We start from the raw sequence: 17,409 nt of genomic DNA on the forward strand, positions 1-17,409 counted from the left end.
TCACTTGCATCCACAGAAGTGTCTATCTGTGCCCTGACTATAGAGTCCCCTAACTTACACATGGATCCTTCTTGCTGTACAACAGGGCCAATTGTGGTACCACTGATCTCGCTGTTGCTTTCCCTTGAGAGGCCATACCTCCACAATAGTGTTCAAAACAATATGTGTGTTTGAGAGGGGAATAACTACAGGGTACTCCTGCACTGCATGTCCATACTAAGTAGCATTCCTCATGGTCTCCCAACACTTCTGTCTGAGTAGCTCTTACTTGGGATCAAATATGAAGGTAGGCTAGCCAGTAATATTAGAAATGATAGTAAAAGTTTCTTTCAATACATAAGAACTAAATGACAGGCAAAAGTAGACATTGGGCCACTTCAAACTGCTGGAAGGCTAGTGATGGGAGACAAGGAAATAGCTGGAGAACCTAATAAGTACTTTGCATCAGTCTTCATAGTGGAAGACATGAGTAATATCCCAACAATTAAAGGGAGTCAGGGGGCTTAGTTGAGTATGGTTGCCATTACAAAAGAGAAAGTGCTGGAAAAGCTAAAAGGTCTTAAAATTGATAAATCTCCTGGCCCCAATGGGCTACATCCTAGAGTTCTGAGGGAGGTGGCTGAGGAAATAGCGGAGGCGTTGGTTGAGATCTTTCAAAAGTCATTGGAGTCAGGGAAAGTCCCGGATGATTGGAAGCTCGCTGTTGTAACCCCCTTGTTCAAGAAAGGATCAAGACAAAAGATGGAAATTTATAGGCCAATTAGCCTAACCTCTGTTGTTGGTAAAATTCTAGAATCCATCATTAAGAATGAGGTTTCTAAATTCTTGGAAGAGCAGGGCCGGGTTAGAACAAGTCAACATGGATTTAGTAAGGGGAGGTCGTGCCTGACAAACCTGTTGGAATTCTTTGAAGAGGTGACAAGTAGGTTAGACCAGGGAAACCCAGTGGATGTGGTCTATCTAGACTTCCAAAAGGCCTTTGATAAGGTGCCACACGGGAGGCTGCTGAGCAAGGTGAGGGCCCATGCTATTTGAGGTGAGCTACTGGTATGGATTGAGGATTGGCTGTCTGATAGAAGGCAGAGAGTTGGGATAAAAGGTTCTTTTTCGGAATGGCAGCGGTGACAAGCAGTGTCCCACAGGGTTCAGTGTTGGGGCCGCAGCTGTTCGGTATATATTAATGATCTGGACGAAGGGACTGGGGGCATTCTAGCGAAGTTTGCCAATGCTACGAAGTTAGGTGGACTGGCAGGTAGTACTGAGGAAGTGGAGAGGCTGCAGAAAGATCTAGACAGTTTGGGAGAGTGGTCCAGGAAATGGCTGATGGAATTCAATGTGAGCAAATGAGAGGTCTTGCACTTTGGAAAAAAGAATACAAGCATGGACTACTTTCTAAACGGTGAGAAAATTCATAAAGCCAAAGTACAAAGGGATCTGGTAGTGCTAGTCGAGGATTCTCAAAAGGTAAACATGCAGGTTGAGTCCGTGATTAAGAAAGCGAATGCAATGTTGTCATTTATCTCAAGAGGGTTGGAATATAAAAGCACCGTTGTGCTACTGAGACTTTATAAAGCTCTGGTTAGGCCCCATTTGGAGTACTGTGTCCAGGTTTGGTCCCCACACCTCAGGAAAGACATACTGGCACTGAAGCGTGTCCAGCTGAGATTCACACGGATGATCCCTGGAATGATAGGTCTAACATACGAGGAACGGCTGATGATCCTGGGATTGTATTCATTGGAGTTTAGAAGATTAATGGGAGATCTAATAGAAACTTACAAGATAATACATGGCTTGGAAAGGATGGACACTAGGAAATTGTTTCCGTTAGGCGAGGAGACTAGAACCCGTGAACACAGCCTTAGAATTAAAGGGGGTAAATTCAGAACAGAAATGCGGAGACATTTCTTCAGCCAGAGAGTGGTGGGCCTGTGGAATTCATTGCCACAGAATGCAGTGGAGGCCAGGACGCTAAATGTCTTCAAGGCAGAGATTGATAAATTCTTGATGTCACAAGGAATTAAGGGCTACGGGGAGAATGCGGGTAAGTGGAGTTGAAATGCCCATTAGCCATGATTGAATGGCGGAGTGGACTCGATGGGCCAAATGGCCTCACTTCCACTCCTATGTCTTATGGTGATATGACCAGCTTGCTAAATGTGCATTGACAATGTTCTCTGCCTCATGGATGCTCCATAGTGAGTCCATTCACAGCTCCAGTGCAGCAGATGAGGAGCTGCAGCTGAACACCATTCCTGCATATGTGGTCACCATGAACAGTGGAAGTGCCTTTGATTTCCCACAGGAAAAACATTCTGAGGCAGAGTTCTCCTGCCATTGTGAGCCTTAGCAACTATTGACAATAAACCAATTACACAATCTTACCCACTACTCACCAAACTCAGGTTTCTCAGTTTCTATTTCTATTCTTAACAAGTTACACCCATAAAATTACAAACTTTATACTCTGTTTCCCTCCCGAGTACAACACTCTCCATCTTTAGACTTGGTTCTCACAGCTTTTCCAAGTTAAGCATTCTGCTGTTTGGCATCAGTTTCTGCCATTAAATTCTTCCCAGTTCAGATTTTCCTCAGCCATAATTCCTTCCCTTTGTGAACTTTGTCAATTCTTCGTGGGTTGGAGCTTTCACCCAACCAGCTCTCTGTCTTTTTCACAATGGCAGTCTTCTTTCCAGAATTTCTCAGTCCTCTGCTCCTCTTGGTTATCGAACTACCTTCACCATTACACAGAATGGCTAATTTCTGGACATTTATTCACTTTGAAGTGAAAGAATCAGCTGAATCAATCCTGAATATGCCTTCTGATTGTTTGGAACTCCAGCTTGCTGACCACTACTTCTTTTCAAATCTTTATGCTCCTCTTCATCTATCTGCCACGAGGTCATTGTGTTTTAACTTGCTTTCTATTAGTTGGGGATTCCTGGAAGCTATACAATTACTGCTTTTGACTCAAAAGCTATCACACTGATAAGTTGCAAGTAACATTTATTCCAGGCAAAAGCCAGGCAATGACCATGTTATTTCTGAAAACATCTAACCGTTTCTGCTTGACATTCTGCAGCATTGTTTTTATCTTACTCTTGTATAGATTTGGTTGTCACTAACGAGGCTTGCATTTATTGTCCACTCCTAGTCGCATCTGAACTGAGTTTGGGGTGCAGTTAAGCACAAAACACATTGATATGGGTCTGGAGTCACATATAGACTAGAGTGTTAAAGACAACAGATTTCCTTTCCTAAAGGACATTGGTAAATAAAGTGGGTTTTTACAACAATCAGCTAATTATATGGTCACTTCTAGTGAGCCTTCAATTCCAGATTTTTAAAAATGTAATTTAAATTTCGCTATTTGCAATAATTGAATTCAAGCCCTGTCATTAGCATAGGGCTCTAGATTACTAGTCTGGTTACATAAGCCACCATTTCCCCATATCATCAATTCCCCTACCATCAACATTCCAAGGGTTGTTATTGACAGTAAACTTAATGGGACTAGCCATATGAATTCTGTGGCTAAAAGGGAACCTCAGAGGGTTGGAGTTCTGCAGTGAATAAGTGCTCCCTGACTTCCCAAAAGATGTGTGCTATGTTTAGGACACAGGACAGAATTGTAATGGAATATTCAACACTTGCTCAATGAGTGCTGCTTCAAGAACACTTGAAGCATTTTTTATTGGCACCTTATCCACCAGATTAAATATTTACTTTCTCCCTCACTGATAGACAGTGGTATCAGTGTGTACCATATGCAAGATGCACTGCAGAAAGCTGTCAAGCTACCTGCAGCGGTAGGATCCAAACTTAAAAATTCAACCATCCCTGCTTATCCTGAATGTGCCCTCCATCCCATAATTCTAGCCTACTGTAGGTAAAGTAAACTGCAATTTCTGCTACTGATGCATTTGGAGAACAATTAGGTGATGTAAAACATAAGAATTAAGAATTGGGGGCCCATTAATTGGGGGGATGTGATGGCCTAGTGATATTATTGCTCGACTATTAATTCAGAAACTCAGCTAATGCTCTGGGACCCTGGGTTCAAATTCTGCTATAGCAGATGGTGGAATTTGCATTGAATAAAAAAATCTGGAATTAACAGTCTACCAATGAACATGAAACTATTGTTGATTGTCAGAAATACTCATCTGGTTTACTAAGGTCCTTCAGAGAAGAGAATATTCCATCCTCATTTGGTCTTGCCTACTTGTGACTCGATCCACAGCAATGTGGTTGATTACCACTGAAATGGCCTAGCGAGCCATGCAGTTATACCAATTGCTTAGAAGTCTCGAAGAAATGAAACCGGACAGATCACCTGGCATCAATTATAGGCATCAGAAAAGTCAATAGAAGAAACAGCCCTGTTGACCCTGAAAAGTCTTTATTGGGAGCTTGTGCAAACAGTTGGAGAGCTGTCTCACAGACCAGTCGAGCAACAGCCTGACGTAGTCATACCGATGTCTCGAAGGTATGATTTCAATGTCCCAGATGCTACCATCACCATCTCTAGATGTGTCCTATCCTACTAGCAGGACAGAACCAGCAGAGGTCGCGGCACAGTGATATACAGTTGGAAAGGAGTCCTCAAAATTGACTCCGGACCTCATGAAGTCTTGTGGCTTCAGATGAAACATATGCAAGGAACCCTCCTGCTGATTACCACATACTGTCCTCCCTCAGTTGATAATATCAGTATTCCTCCATGTTGAACAACATTGGGAGGAAACACTGAGGATGTCAAGGACACAAAATGTAGTTTGGGTGGGGATTTCAGTGTCCATCACCAAGAGTGGCTCAGCAGCAGTACTACTGGTCGAGTTGGTCAGCAAAACTAGGTCTGTGGCAGTTGGTGAGGGAACCAGCAAAAGGGAAAAACATACTTGATCTCATGCTTATCGATATGCCAGCTGCAGGTGTCTGTCCATGACAGTATTGGTAAGAGTGACCACCACTGCAATCCTTGTGGAGATGAAGTCCCACCTTCACATTGCGAATGAGCTCCATCGTGTTGTGTGGCACTATTGCCTTACTAAATGAGACAGACTTTGAACAGATTTAGCAACTCAAGGCTGATCATCCATGAGGTGCTATGGGCCATCAACTGCAGTAGAATTGTGCTAGAGGACAATCTCTAACCTCATGATGCGACGTATCCCCCACTCAATCATTGCCATCAAGCTAGTGGGTCAACCCTGGCTCAATGGAGAGTGCATGAGGGTATACCAGGAGCAGCTCTGGGCATACTGAAGATGAGATGTCAACTTGGTGAAGCTACCAAACAGGATACTTACGTCAAACAACATAAATAGCAAGTGATGAGCTAAGCAATCCCACAACCAACAGATCAGATCTGAGCTCTGTGGTCCTGCACACCAGTTGTGAATGGTGGTAGACAGTTAAACAACTCACTGGAGGTGGAGACTCCAGAAATATACCCATCCTTGATGGAAAAGTCCAGCATATCAGTGGAAAAGATAAAGCTCAAGTTTTCACAGCAAACTTCAGCCAGAAGTGCCAAGTGGGTAATGCATCTCTGCCTCCTCCAGTGGTCTCCCAGCATTACAGATACCAGTCTTCAGCCAATTTGAATAACTCCACATGACCTCAGAAACGATTGGAGACGCTGGATATTGCAAAATTTATAGATCCTAACAACATTCCAGCAATAGTGCTGAAGACTTGTGCTCCAGAACTTGCCACTGATCTAACCAAGATCTTCCAATACAGTTTCAACACTGGCATCTACCCAATAATGTGGAAAATTGCCCAGGTATGTCCTATACATAACAAGCAGGACAAATCTAACCCAACTATTTACTGCTGCTTCAGACTACTCTCAATTATCAGTAAAGTGTTTGAAGGTGTCATCAACAGTGCTATCAAGCAACACCTGCTCAGTGGTGCCCAGTTTGGGCTCTGCCAGGGCCACTCAGCTCCTGACCTCATATAGCCATGTTCAACCATGGACGAAAAAGCCAAATTCCAGAGGGAAGGTGAGAGTAACAGCCCTTGACATCAAGGCTGCATTCAATCAAGTGTGGCATCGAGCTCTAGCAAAACTGGAGTCAATGGATAACGAGGCAAACTCTTTGCTGGTTGGAGTCATACCTTGCAGATAGGAAGATGGTTGTGGTTGTTGGAGGTCAGTCATCTCAGTTCCAGGACATCTCTGCAGGGGTTCTTCAGGTAATGTTGTAGGCCCAACCATTCTCAGCTGCTTCATCAATGACATACCCTCCGTCATAAGGTCAGAAGTAGGAATATTAGTTCAACATCATTTACAACTCCTCAGATACCGAAGCAGTCTATGTTCATGTGCAACAAGATCTGGACAGTATCCAGGCTTGGGCTGACAAGTGGCAAGTAACATTTGTGCCTCACAAATGCAAGGCTATGGCCATCACCAGTAAAAGACAATTGAACCACTGTCCCAAACTGTAAACCTCCTGGGGGGTTATCATTGCCCAGAAACTCAATTGGACTCGTTAGGTAAACACAGCGCCTACAAGAACTGGTCAGAGGCTATGAATACTGCAGCGAGTAACTCACCAGCTGATTCCCCAAAGCTTATCCATCATCTACAGTGTACAATTCAGGAGTGTGATGGAATACTCCCCACTTGCCTGGATGAGTGCAGCCTTAACAACAATCAAGAAGCTTGACATCATCCAGGGTAAAGCAGCCCGCTTGATTGGCGCTACATCCTCAAGCATCCACTCTCTATGCCACCAACACTCAGTAGCAACAGTATGTACTATCTACAGGAAGTACTGCAAAAATATACCTAAGATCCTCAGACAGCACCTTTCAAACCCACGACCACTTTCATCTTAGAAGGCCTAGAACAGCAGATCTGTGGAACACTACCACTTCAAGATCCCCTCCAAGCCACTCACCATCCTGACTTGGAAGTATATCGCTGTTCCTTCACTGTCGCTGAGTCATAATCCTGGAATTCTCTCCCTAGTGGCATTGTGGGTCAACCTACATCATGCAGACAGCAGCGGTTCAAGAAGGCAGCTCATCGGCACCACCACAACTAGGGTTGGGCAATAAATGTTGGCCAGCCAGTGATGCCCCCATCCCACAAGGGAATTAAAAAAAGGATCAGGCATTTAGCTGTTGCAGCTTGCTGTACCTTTCAGTAAGATCTGAAAATGACTTATTATTCCTACTTTATGTTCTTATTCACGAGCCAATTCTAGTACCATATATTATCCACAGTGCTGTAAGTTATAAGTAAGTGTCTTAATGTTCTATGGCACCTTATTGAAGGTATTTTTAAAAAGCAGGTTGCACTACAGCAGTTCATTCTTCCTTATCTATATTAACAGTAACACTTAAAAAAGAAACTTAGTTGTCAAACGCTATTTCCCTTTCATAAATTCATGTTGACTATTATAGTTCTCGAAGTCTCTTGATCTTATGTACCTAGTAAAAGGTTCTAACATTTCCCGTACTGATTTCACCCTGACTGGTGTATAGATCCCTTTTTTAAACTCTACTTTCTTGAATAATGGAGTAATATTTTGTGAATCTCTGAATTGTTGAAAGTAAAGATTGCATTGATTCTATGAGAGACTTGAATCTCCTGGATTAATGTATTGAACATGAAATGAGTTCTAAGTACGATCCCATAAAACTTTCTATGTGGGTGTATGTAGATCTTTGATTCTTTGACATAAACAAATTATTCAAATAATCATTTTTCCCTGTAGGCAAAGCTGTCCTAAGTTTCCTTGTCTTCTGTTTCTTTCCACAGGATAGTGGTGGTTAATTAGTGGTGTGGCACTAAAATTCATACCTCTGAGCAGTATTTACCTCTTTTCTTTTTTCATTCATTTCTTTCATGTTCCCCATTAACCTTTCTCAATTGACCTAGTTTTTATCAATTCCTAGCTCGCAAGTTGAAACTCAGTTGAAAATATTGCTGAGAATATTTAAACTACCTTATACCACTGGAAATTTAAGCAAACTAATCATTGGTATGCTACAGTTGATGTCCAGGCTTGGATTTTTGTGGTGAGATAACTTAATATTTGAAAACAATATTCGCAGATGAAAAACATAATAATTTTCATAGGTATCTAATATTTGCTGAATGACCATTTGACATGGCCATCAGTCCTGAAACTGCTGCCATCAAGGATACAGTGATATAAATCACTGTTTTAAACTAAATTATTGTGAAAGCCATTTAAAAAATTAAATGAAGCATCCGTTTTTAGTTAAAGATTTTTGAGGAATTATTAATTTAGAATATGACGTTTTCTCTCTCTCTTTTCTGTCTGCCTCTCTCCTCCCCCTCTCTCCCCTTCTCTCTCTCTCTCTCCTTCCTTCCTTCTCTCTCTCTCTCTCTCTCTCTCTCTCTCTCTCTCTCTCTCTCTCTCTCTCTCTCTCTCTCTCTCTCTCTCTCTCTCTCTCTCTCTCTCTTTCCCCCCCCTTCTCTCTCTCCGTCCTCACCCTCCCAACTCTACATTCGTTGCCTCCAGTTCTCTATCCTGTTTTGGTGATTGTTTTTATGCAACCATCAATATTATGCAGGGTTTTAATTGGTGGTTTCTTATATCATTGCCTCAGCTACCAGATAAGTCAATTGCAAGTCTAGTGAAGTATTATTACTCCTGGAAGAAAACTCGATCCCGAACAAGTTTGATGGATCGGCAAGCTCGAAAATTAGCAAGTAGAAACAATCAAGATGAAAGGTGAGGGAAGTCAGATGGTTATTTCCTTGGCATTCATGTTTACTAGTAGCAGAAACAATTATACTGTGTACACTAAATTATGTTTCATACCAAGATCGGGCAAGAAAATTGTAGTCCATCCGGTCTTGGATCCATCAAATTCTGCTTTGCAATTGGTACTCTGAGTAAATTTTTCATCAGGTATTTATACATCTCTCTTGATTTTACTTATGGAATCAGTCACTGCTGCCTACTTTTTATCCTCTTCCTCCTAGGTTCTAGTTTTACACCCTCTATTAAGATATATGTTCAATATTTTAATTAATTTGTCTGTATTCTTTAGGATCCTGAATATATTTCAATAAAATGATACTTAAATTTTAAAACATGTTTTATAGCATTAGGCCTTCAGCATTTAGCTCAAGGTTTTGGTGTGGTCATTGTTGACTGGAAAAGAGGTTTGCATAAGCCCTTGACCTTTGAAATGTACCTCTTCAGACAATAGTTCTAGGTAGAGTATCCCTACAGTGGCTTTTAAAAGAGTAGGCCGGTTAATAGCTAAACATATTACATGATATAACCATAATAAGGAATACCTGATCCTGAGAAGTAGAGACCCGTATGTCCTCAAAGCCTCCCTGAAAAGGTGAAACAAGCTCAATCCATCTCCCCAACCCTCTTGTCCCTCCTGTCCTGCTTGTGACTGAATCTGCGCATTACACGTTTGAATTATTGGTCATTCTAGAAGCTACTGATCTGGAGTGAAATCAAGTTATCCACAATTCCAAGGGACTGCCTAATAAAGAATGGCTTTGTCTGACCCAAGTTGAGAGGACAGGTGACCAACTCAATCCCAGGAGTCAGGGCAGATATATTTGTGCCTTCAATTTAATTCTGGTTTATTCTTTTATCTGCTGAGGCCATGCTCAGGAGTGATTGGAGGAAAAAGGAGTTAGACTTTTGGACAGGTTCATGAATAGAAAAGGTTTTATGGGCGAACACCGGTAAGTGGGCCTAGTTTAGTTTGGGAAACTTGTTTGGCAGAGACAAGTTGGACAGAAGGGTCTCTTCCTATGCTTTATGACTCCATGATTGTGGGTAATAAGTATTCTTTTAATAAAGTTAGACTCTAATCAACAGTATTCATTGTATTGGATCATTTTATAGTTTCCTAACTCTTTTATGTTTCTAGATACAAAAAGTATATGCATGTCCTTTATAATATTTAAACTGGATTCTTGATTTTTAGTGATGATGGGATGGAGGAAGGAGCTGCAAACGATGTTGCTGACAGTGATTATGATCCCACTAAAGAAACTAAGAAAGAGGTGAGAAATTGTTGGGAAGTAAGAGGCAATGGCCTCCTGGTTTTATTGCTGGACTGTTAATCCAGAGACCAGGTAATGTTCTGGGGTTCCCGGATTCGAATCCTGCCACAGTGGCATTTGAATTCAATAAATATCTGAAATTAAGAGTCTAATGATGACCATGAATCCATTGCTAATTGTCAGAAAAACCCATCTAGTTGAGGGAAGGAAACTGTCATTGTTACCTGATGTGACCTACGTGTGACTTCAGACCTACAGCAACGTGGTTGACTCATAACTGCCCTTTTGGCAGTTAAGGATGGGCAATAAATGCTGGCCTAGCCAGCGACGCCCTCCTCCCATGAATGAATAAAGTATTATTGCTCTGTTGTTCATCCAGAGACGCAGGTAATGTTCTGGGGACTGGGTTCGAATCCTGCCATGGCATTGGTTGAACTTGAAGTCAGTTAAATTAAATCTGAAGTTAATAGTCTAATGATGACCACGAAACCATTGTTGATGATCAGGAAAATCCATCTGGTTCATAAATGTCACCTGGTCTGGCTCCTGACCCACAGCAATTAGAGATGGCCTAGCCAGTGATGCCCTTGTCCCTTGAATGAATATAAGAAACAAAGCCAAGTTTCCAGCTGAAGATTCAGTCACTGAACTGTGAAAGTTCATAATTTCTACATGTGCCATTTGATTAAAAGTTAAGATTGTGAAAGCCAAGGTTTGCTGCAATTAGATTTTCAACATTATGAAACCTTAATGCTTTTAAGGTTCCACAATGACCTCATATCATTTACATTCTTCTTTAGATTTAAAGATGTGTATACAAATGGGCATTCCCTGGGCAGAAATTCTGGCTGATCAGAGACTGACAGCACTTCATTGTTTGGCAGCAAAAGCAAGCAGGATGATGACTGCTCTGCTGATAACGGACTTAAACGAATGTTTAAGGTTGCTGCAGGACTCAAGCCACAAGAAATGGCAGGAGGGGTGTTGCGCTCTGTTGGCTCCCTTCTTTCTGATTATGTGTCATTTGATCAGGCAATAAATGTCTTTGAATGACACCCACCTGAAAGGCCTCAAGTAACTCCAGTGAAATTCTTCAGGTTTCCTACATGGTAAGTCTCCTTCATAATGGTGGATGAACATCATTGGATGTGGATTGAGACCCTCAAGTGGGCATTAATTGCTTCCGAAGGGCTGCAGGCCTTCCAGACCTAATCAGTGAAAAGCTGAGTCTTGCCAATAAAGTGCCCACCTCCTCCAAAATTGCCATGAAGGCAGGTATTAAATTTTAATTCTAGAGCCTTCAGTATAGCTTGCAAAAGAGTATTATTTTCATAAACCCATTGTATATAAACACAGATTAAAAATGCATTTTGTCCATTATGCTCATCCTTTCGTATATATAAAAGCATGTGGAGAGTTAGCAAATGGAATGTCTACTATGTGAATTGGTGATTTGTTTTGGAGGCCTTTAAATATGATGATGACTTTCTACATGTGCCAGAGACCTAGTTGACCAAAGAGAAGGAAATGAGTATTTCCTGTTTAGCAAATGAAGCATCTAAGTGGAAACTTGGAAGAGGAAAGGAACATTAATACTTCCCTCCCTCTGATTGTCATCTACTGGTCTCAGCTGGGAATGTACTTGCAGAGATTGCATGGGACAGAGCAACGTGGTTGTGATATCTTTCACATTGCAGTAGCTGGGAGATGCACCTTGCCCAACTTCACATGAGGAGTAAACACTAGTGCAAGGTACTGTAGGGCTGTTTAAGCGCAAGTCATCACCTTAAGTAGAGAGAGGTAATCAGAGAAAACTGGTAATGCAAATATTTGATTGGCTGATAAATGTTCGTGTATATGTTGTATTGAATTACTTATTTCTTTTTCCAGATTGTATGATTTGCGCAAGAAAAGGATTAGATGAAAATGATTTTGTTGCAAAGATGGTTTGCTATAGCAAGTGATAGTGAAGTGATTGTATAAAGTAGCATTGTGCACAGATACCTTGTTTCTACTGATTCTTATTCCTACAACTCAACACTTTTTTTGAGTGTATGCAGATTGACTGAAACAAAGTAGAACTTCCCCATAGCTATTGGATATCTGTGTGATCCATGTATTCTGCATCTTGATTTTAAAAGCATACTGTCTAACTTAGAGCAAATATGGTGATGCTCCAATGCTCCATTGCTTCATTGACTTATGGGCTGCCTCCTGAACCTAGAAATCACTTTTAAAAATCTACTTCTCCCAGAAATAAGCAGGTTCCCATTCTTTGGATGTGATAAAACTGGATAATAGTATTAAACAAAAAGAGGAGGGTGGAAATGTGCCACCACTCAAAATTATTTCTTGGAAGTTAAGCAAACAGGAGAGGTTGCTTTTACATAAGGAATGAAGTGAGGAAAATATTAACTGGAATGTTGGATACAAAATACCAAGTACTTAAAGAAAAATCTGCAGAAGGATAAAAGCAATTAGTTACATTGCTGAGAATGTGATGGATAACAGCAGTTGTTTTAGAATTGGCTTTTATGACAAAAGAACAGATTCTGCAGCAGATTACAACTCGCTATCTGTTCTAGAGTTTTTAAATGATCCTGCTAAGAAATCCATATGCCTGACATTTCAGTCTGCCAAACATGAACTGGATGCTTGTACATTAGGATCTGTTTGACCACAGGAATTTGACATTGTTTAAAAAGATTCAAGAGTTGAGGCTCCTTACCGCAACAAAAACCAAAGTAATGCTGGAGTTCAAATAACTATAAAACATGCAAGTTTCCAACAGGTGGCATGATTTTTTTTTTGCTTTTGTACCATCCAGGATCACCTTAACATGCAGTGCATTGGCTTTCAGGAATATCTGGAGTTGGTGGGAAGGATTCCAATCCCAGTGACAGTACTTGAGGTCACCTGTTTTAATGAAATCAATCATCGGATGCGAGTATTGTGATTCAGCCTGTCTTCAGAATCAGATCTTTATGTTAATTAGGAGTATCCATTTGTTTTCTGTCCCTGTTGCTGGATGTGGCACTTAAGCCAACTTGTCCCGAAAGAGAAACTGCTCAAAAGCAAAATATTTACCGTGTTGAGAATCATGAATTGGGACTTTTCCCAATATCGCAATTCCTCCCCCTGTGTGGCAGTCCTTATCATACTATTTTCAGATGTGGGGTGGTAGTGACAGACTGGAATTGGTGTATCACTGTATTCTGAAGCAAGGCAGAGTGAATGGATGCTGAGGTAAACAGTTTAGAAGATTTGTCTCCACTCAGAACACTAGCCCAAATCAAAAGCTAAGTGTAAGGCCCCGAAATCCTCACCCTTCCACTCCTTCAACAACTTCTCACCTCATGAAGCCCTTTCTCCTCCACACCTACATAGTTCCTCAGTCCATTCTATATCTTTTCAATCACCTCCTTAGTCCTTCACTCCCATGCCCATGCATCCACCCCAATTTCCTTCACTCCTTCTTTCTGTTGCCCATTCACCAATACACACCAGTGCATCCAATACACACACACACAGCCCCTAAATTCTATAATGATTTTGGGAAATGTCTGATGTACTTCTGAAGCTGAAACGGTTGTGAAACCTTTACAATAAATGAACTTGCAATCCCCTTGACATCTGTTACCATTGTGCCATTATGTGCAGTTGTCAACATCTTTTTGTATTTACTTGTCAGAAGGTTCCTGAAAACAAAATAGGATTTTCCTGTTGTTTGCAACTTGGCTGAACTACAATGAATAACATGTCCTACTAAAATGGATCTGACTCCATGGACTGGATTTTATGGCTCAACACATTCCCCATTGCCCATTACCATTATCATCAATAGGAAAGTCAGTATTGAACCCACCAAAATCGATCTGTTACACAGTGATAATATGCTGGGAAGAACAACAGTTGATTCATTATGTTCCCGTCTGGGAGGATATCCCATACTAAGGAGTTGGCAGCTCTTTAGTCCCAGCAGAACCAGGATTGAGCAGTGGCCACTGCTGGGACTACAGCCAGTCCCTGAGGAAGAAGATTTGTGAGGTCAGGATCAGAAAGTAGTCCTGGAAGTCCACAGCACAGAAGAAAAAACCCTTCAGCCTAAATTGTCCACACCAGTCAAAAACTAACCACTTTTCTAATTGCATTTTGCAGCACTTGGTCCATAGCCTGTATGCCTTGGCAGTGAAAGTGCATATCTAAATGCTTTTTAAATGTTACATGGATGTCTGCCTCTACAGGAAGTGAGTTCCACATTCTCCACTGCCCTTTGGGTAGAAAAGCTTTTCCTCACATCTCCTGTAAACCTTCTGCCCCTTCCTTAATCTACCCTGGTCATTGATCCTGCTATCAAGGGGAAACATTTCTTCCTGGCTCCCCCATCTATAACCTCAATTTTATACGTCCCCTCTCAATCTCCCCTGCTCTAAGGGAAACATCTAGTCTGTCCAATCTCTCTTTTCATAACTGAAACTCTCCAAGTGAATTAACATCCTGGTAAATCTCCAGTACATCTTTGATTTTATGTCCCCAAAGTCTACAGGCATAGTTTATAGTCCTAACTGGAAGATCCCCATCATCGGGAAGATGATAGGATGGGATGTTGAGTTAGAAAAGCCAGGTTAGGTTAAACTAGGAGGTGCTGAGAGAGGGCTATGGAGGCATCTGATGTTCGGGGAGGTTGCCTCTGATAGGCACATGAGAGCCTCTAAATATGGTACCTCCTTTCTTGCCCCAATGTAACCTGTAAAGGTTAGCAGCTTTTTTGTGTCTTCTCTTGACACATTTAAAATAATAACAAGCAGAATGGGGCCCTTATTGACACTTGACTCTCAGGGTTGACGGGCTGCTTGACACATGCCCTGCTGACAACAATGTAGGAAACAGGTCCAGGCTGGGCAGCAAAGGGACGAGAAGGCTATTTGTTTACTTTACAATCCTCCGCCTTTAAATTAGCAAGTGGGGTCTATAACATTCAGCACATGAAAATAGTGGGGTCTTTAAAGTGTTCAACTTGCAAGTGAAACTTGTCACGTTGGGAGTACTTTGTACAGGTATGCTACCTGTACGCTTATCTCACTCCCTCAAAATATATCTGAACTCCGACTTACTTTCCTATCCACAAACTGGATGATCATTACTAGTTCTAGAAAATAAAGTACATGCAGTCCCCAGGTTGCAAACAGGTTCTGTTCTGGAGTCCATTCACAAGTCAAAACATAATGCAGGACAGTGGAAAAGCAGGTGTTCGTAAGTACAGAAAATACTGGTATGTCAGATCTTTAAACATTAAAACCATATATGGGATCGTGTTCGTTAAGTACAAGTATTTGTAAAATGGGGAACCCCATAAGTCTGCATGATGCAGTTCAATGTATGAAAATAAGTTGTGTTAGTTACAAACAGGTACTATAACTCCATTTGTTTTAAATATGCCAATGAGGAAGCAAAACCATACCTGAAAATGTGAACTTAAGTTTTGCTTGCCTTAAGAATGCATTAGTAATCTTCTGTCTTAGCATCATAACTATTGTAAGAAAATTTAAAAAGTTCAATTCTTCTAAATGGCAGCTCAGTATTTGTTTTGTGATTCACTGACCAAGAGTTGTGTGTTTTCAGGGTTTTGTACTAATCACGTGCTGAGTACTATCGCAACAGCTGACTTATGGTGAGTGTAGGGGAAACATTAAAATTAAGTTCAAACATATGATCACTGGATTTCTGAAAGTCCTATAGTGCTGTCACTGGCATGAATGTGCTACCCAGAAGTTCAGAAATTCTGTTAATTGGCCTTAATCAATACTTTGGCTACTCCAGATTATAAAAACCTCCTATCAAAAGTAGAGAAAGCTTGGATTCTCAGATGATTACATTTTTCTGGCCCTTCTGAATTCAGTGTTAAAGAAGAGATCTGACTGTTTAGATCTTGTTTAAAGTTTGAAGTGGTACAGGCAGTGGTTATCATTCACACTTAATTTTTAACATTTGTTTTAGAACCAAGTTAACTGATTAAAACAATGAATTTGAAGTATTTTGGGCTAAATGTTATGTCATTTTTGATGAACTCACATTTTAGTAATTCCTGTAACTTAGTTTTGCATTGTGTTTGAGTATATTGCTGTCTTAAAGCACCTTACACGATAATTTTGAAGTGTTGTTTATTATCTATTATCTAGGCTGATTCGCCGGTGATGTCTTCAAAATTCATTGCTGCTGACATCACCTGGACATTTATTGAACAACTAAAATTATTTACTTGTTGACTTTTTTTTCCTTCTCCTAAAGTACGTGTAACATCAGCCTGTATTCTTGTTCTTTTTTCTGTTAGGGTAATCCTGATCCACCCGTGCTGGTCAGCAGAGTTGGTTCAGTCAGGCGTGAGCTTCCAAGTTTGCAGCATCGTCACCACCCTCTTCGATCCAAATGCCGACCGCCAAAAGGAATGTATCTTAGCCAAGAAGATGTTGGAGCCATGTCCTGCAGCCCAAATGCAGCAAGTACCATTCTTAGACAGCTTGATATGGAACTAATCTCATTGAAGCGCCAGGTATTTGGATACCTGTAGTGTAGTTTTAAAACTCCCCAGACGTAAATTTTGTTTCTTGTGTACCGTGTATAAAGTAATGAGTTTCATAACAAAAGCTATAATCTTCTCACTGCTAAATAAAGATGGACTTCATACAATTAATCTAGCAAGTGTTAATTCATACTTGAACAAATGTTTAAAGCTTCAGCACCAGGCTTTTATTTGATTTGCATGTTCAGTATCTTTGCTTTCTAATCCAGTAATGTCAAGTGTCAACCTGGCTAATGTGTGGCATCCTTGACGATCATGGGTTGAAGCCCCACTCTCGGGACTTGAGCACATAATCTAGGCTCACTCGTCAGTGCAGTTCTGAAGGATGCAGTAGAAATTAGGTCACCATATATCTGGTGAGGGTTATAGCAAGGCTACATAACTTGTTCAGATGGCTTTTTTAAAAATCCCATGGCACTGCTCAAAATAGAGATCTCCCGGTGTTTTGGCCACAATTTATTCTTCAAACAACACCATTAGACTAACTCAACATTTATCCATGTCCATGCTGTTTGTGAGATCCTGCTGTGTATAAATTGCCTGCTTGTTTGCCTATATAGCAACAATAACTGCATTCAAATGTAGTTAATTGGCTATGAAGCAACTTTTGATCTTGAGGTCAGGAAGGTTTGTTTCTTTCAACTAGAATACCTCCATTTAGTGAATGTAAATGAGAAGGAAATTGTTTTTGCATTGTGCCTTTCACATTTTTGGAGTTCCTTTCTCAAGCAGTATGTCAGTACACCTAGAAAGGTGAATTAGTAGCTAGATCTAGTTAGGAATAATTAAATACATC

At 40.9% G+C, this 17,409-nt stretch overlaps 1 protein-coding gene across 5 annotated transcripts in view; it reads left to right on the forward strand.

Moving 5' to 3' along the window:
- Positions 1 to 17,409, forward strand: part of rcor3 (REST corepressor 3) — a 65,409-nt gene that overhangs the window by 22,470 nt on the left and 25,530 nt on the right. For 3 of the 5 annotated variants that reach the window (XM_072580736.1, XM_072580739.1, XM_072580737.1), the window contains exons 6-8: positions 8,602 to 8,726; positions 9,955 to 10,033; positions 16,365 to 16,583. In XM_072580736.1, the coding sequence (XP_072436837.1) occupies positions 8,602 to 8,726; positions 9,955 to 10,033; positions 16,365 to 16,583 (423 nt within the window). The remainder of the gene's footprint in view (positions 1 to 8,601; positions 8,727 to 9,954; positions 10,034 to 16,364; positions 16,584 to 17,409) is intronic. The other 2 variants (XM_072580738.1, XM_072580740.1) reach the window with 1 other exon arrangement.

Source organism: Chiloscyllium punctatum, chromosome 11, assembly GCF_047496795.1.
Source record: "Chiloscyllium punctatum isolate Juve2018m chromosome 11, sChiPun1.3, whole genome shotgun sequence".
NCBI classification, from domain to species: domain Eukaryota; kingdom Metazoa; phylum Chordata; class Chondrichthyes; order Orectolobiformes; family Hemiscylliidae; genus Chiloscyllium; species Chiloscyllium punctatum.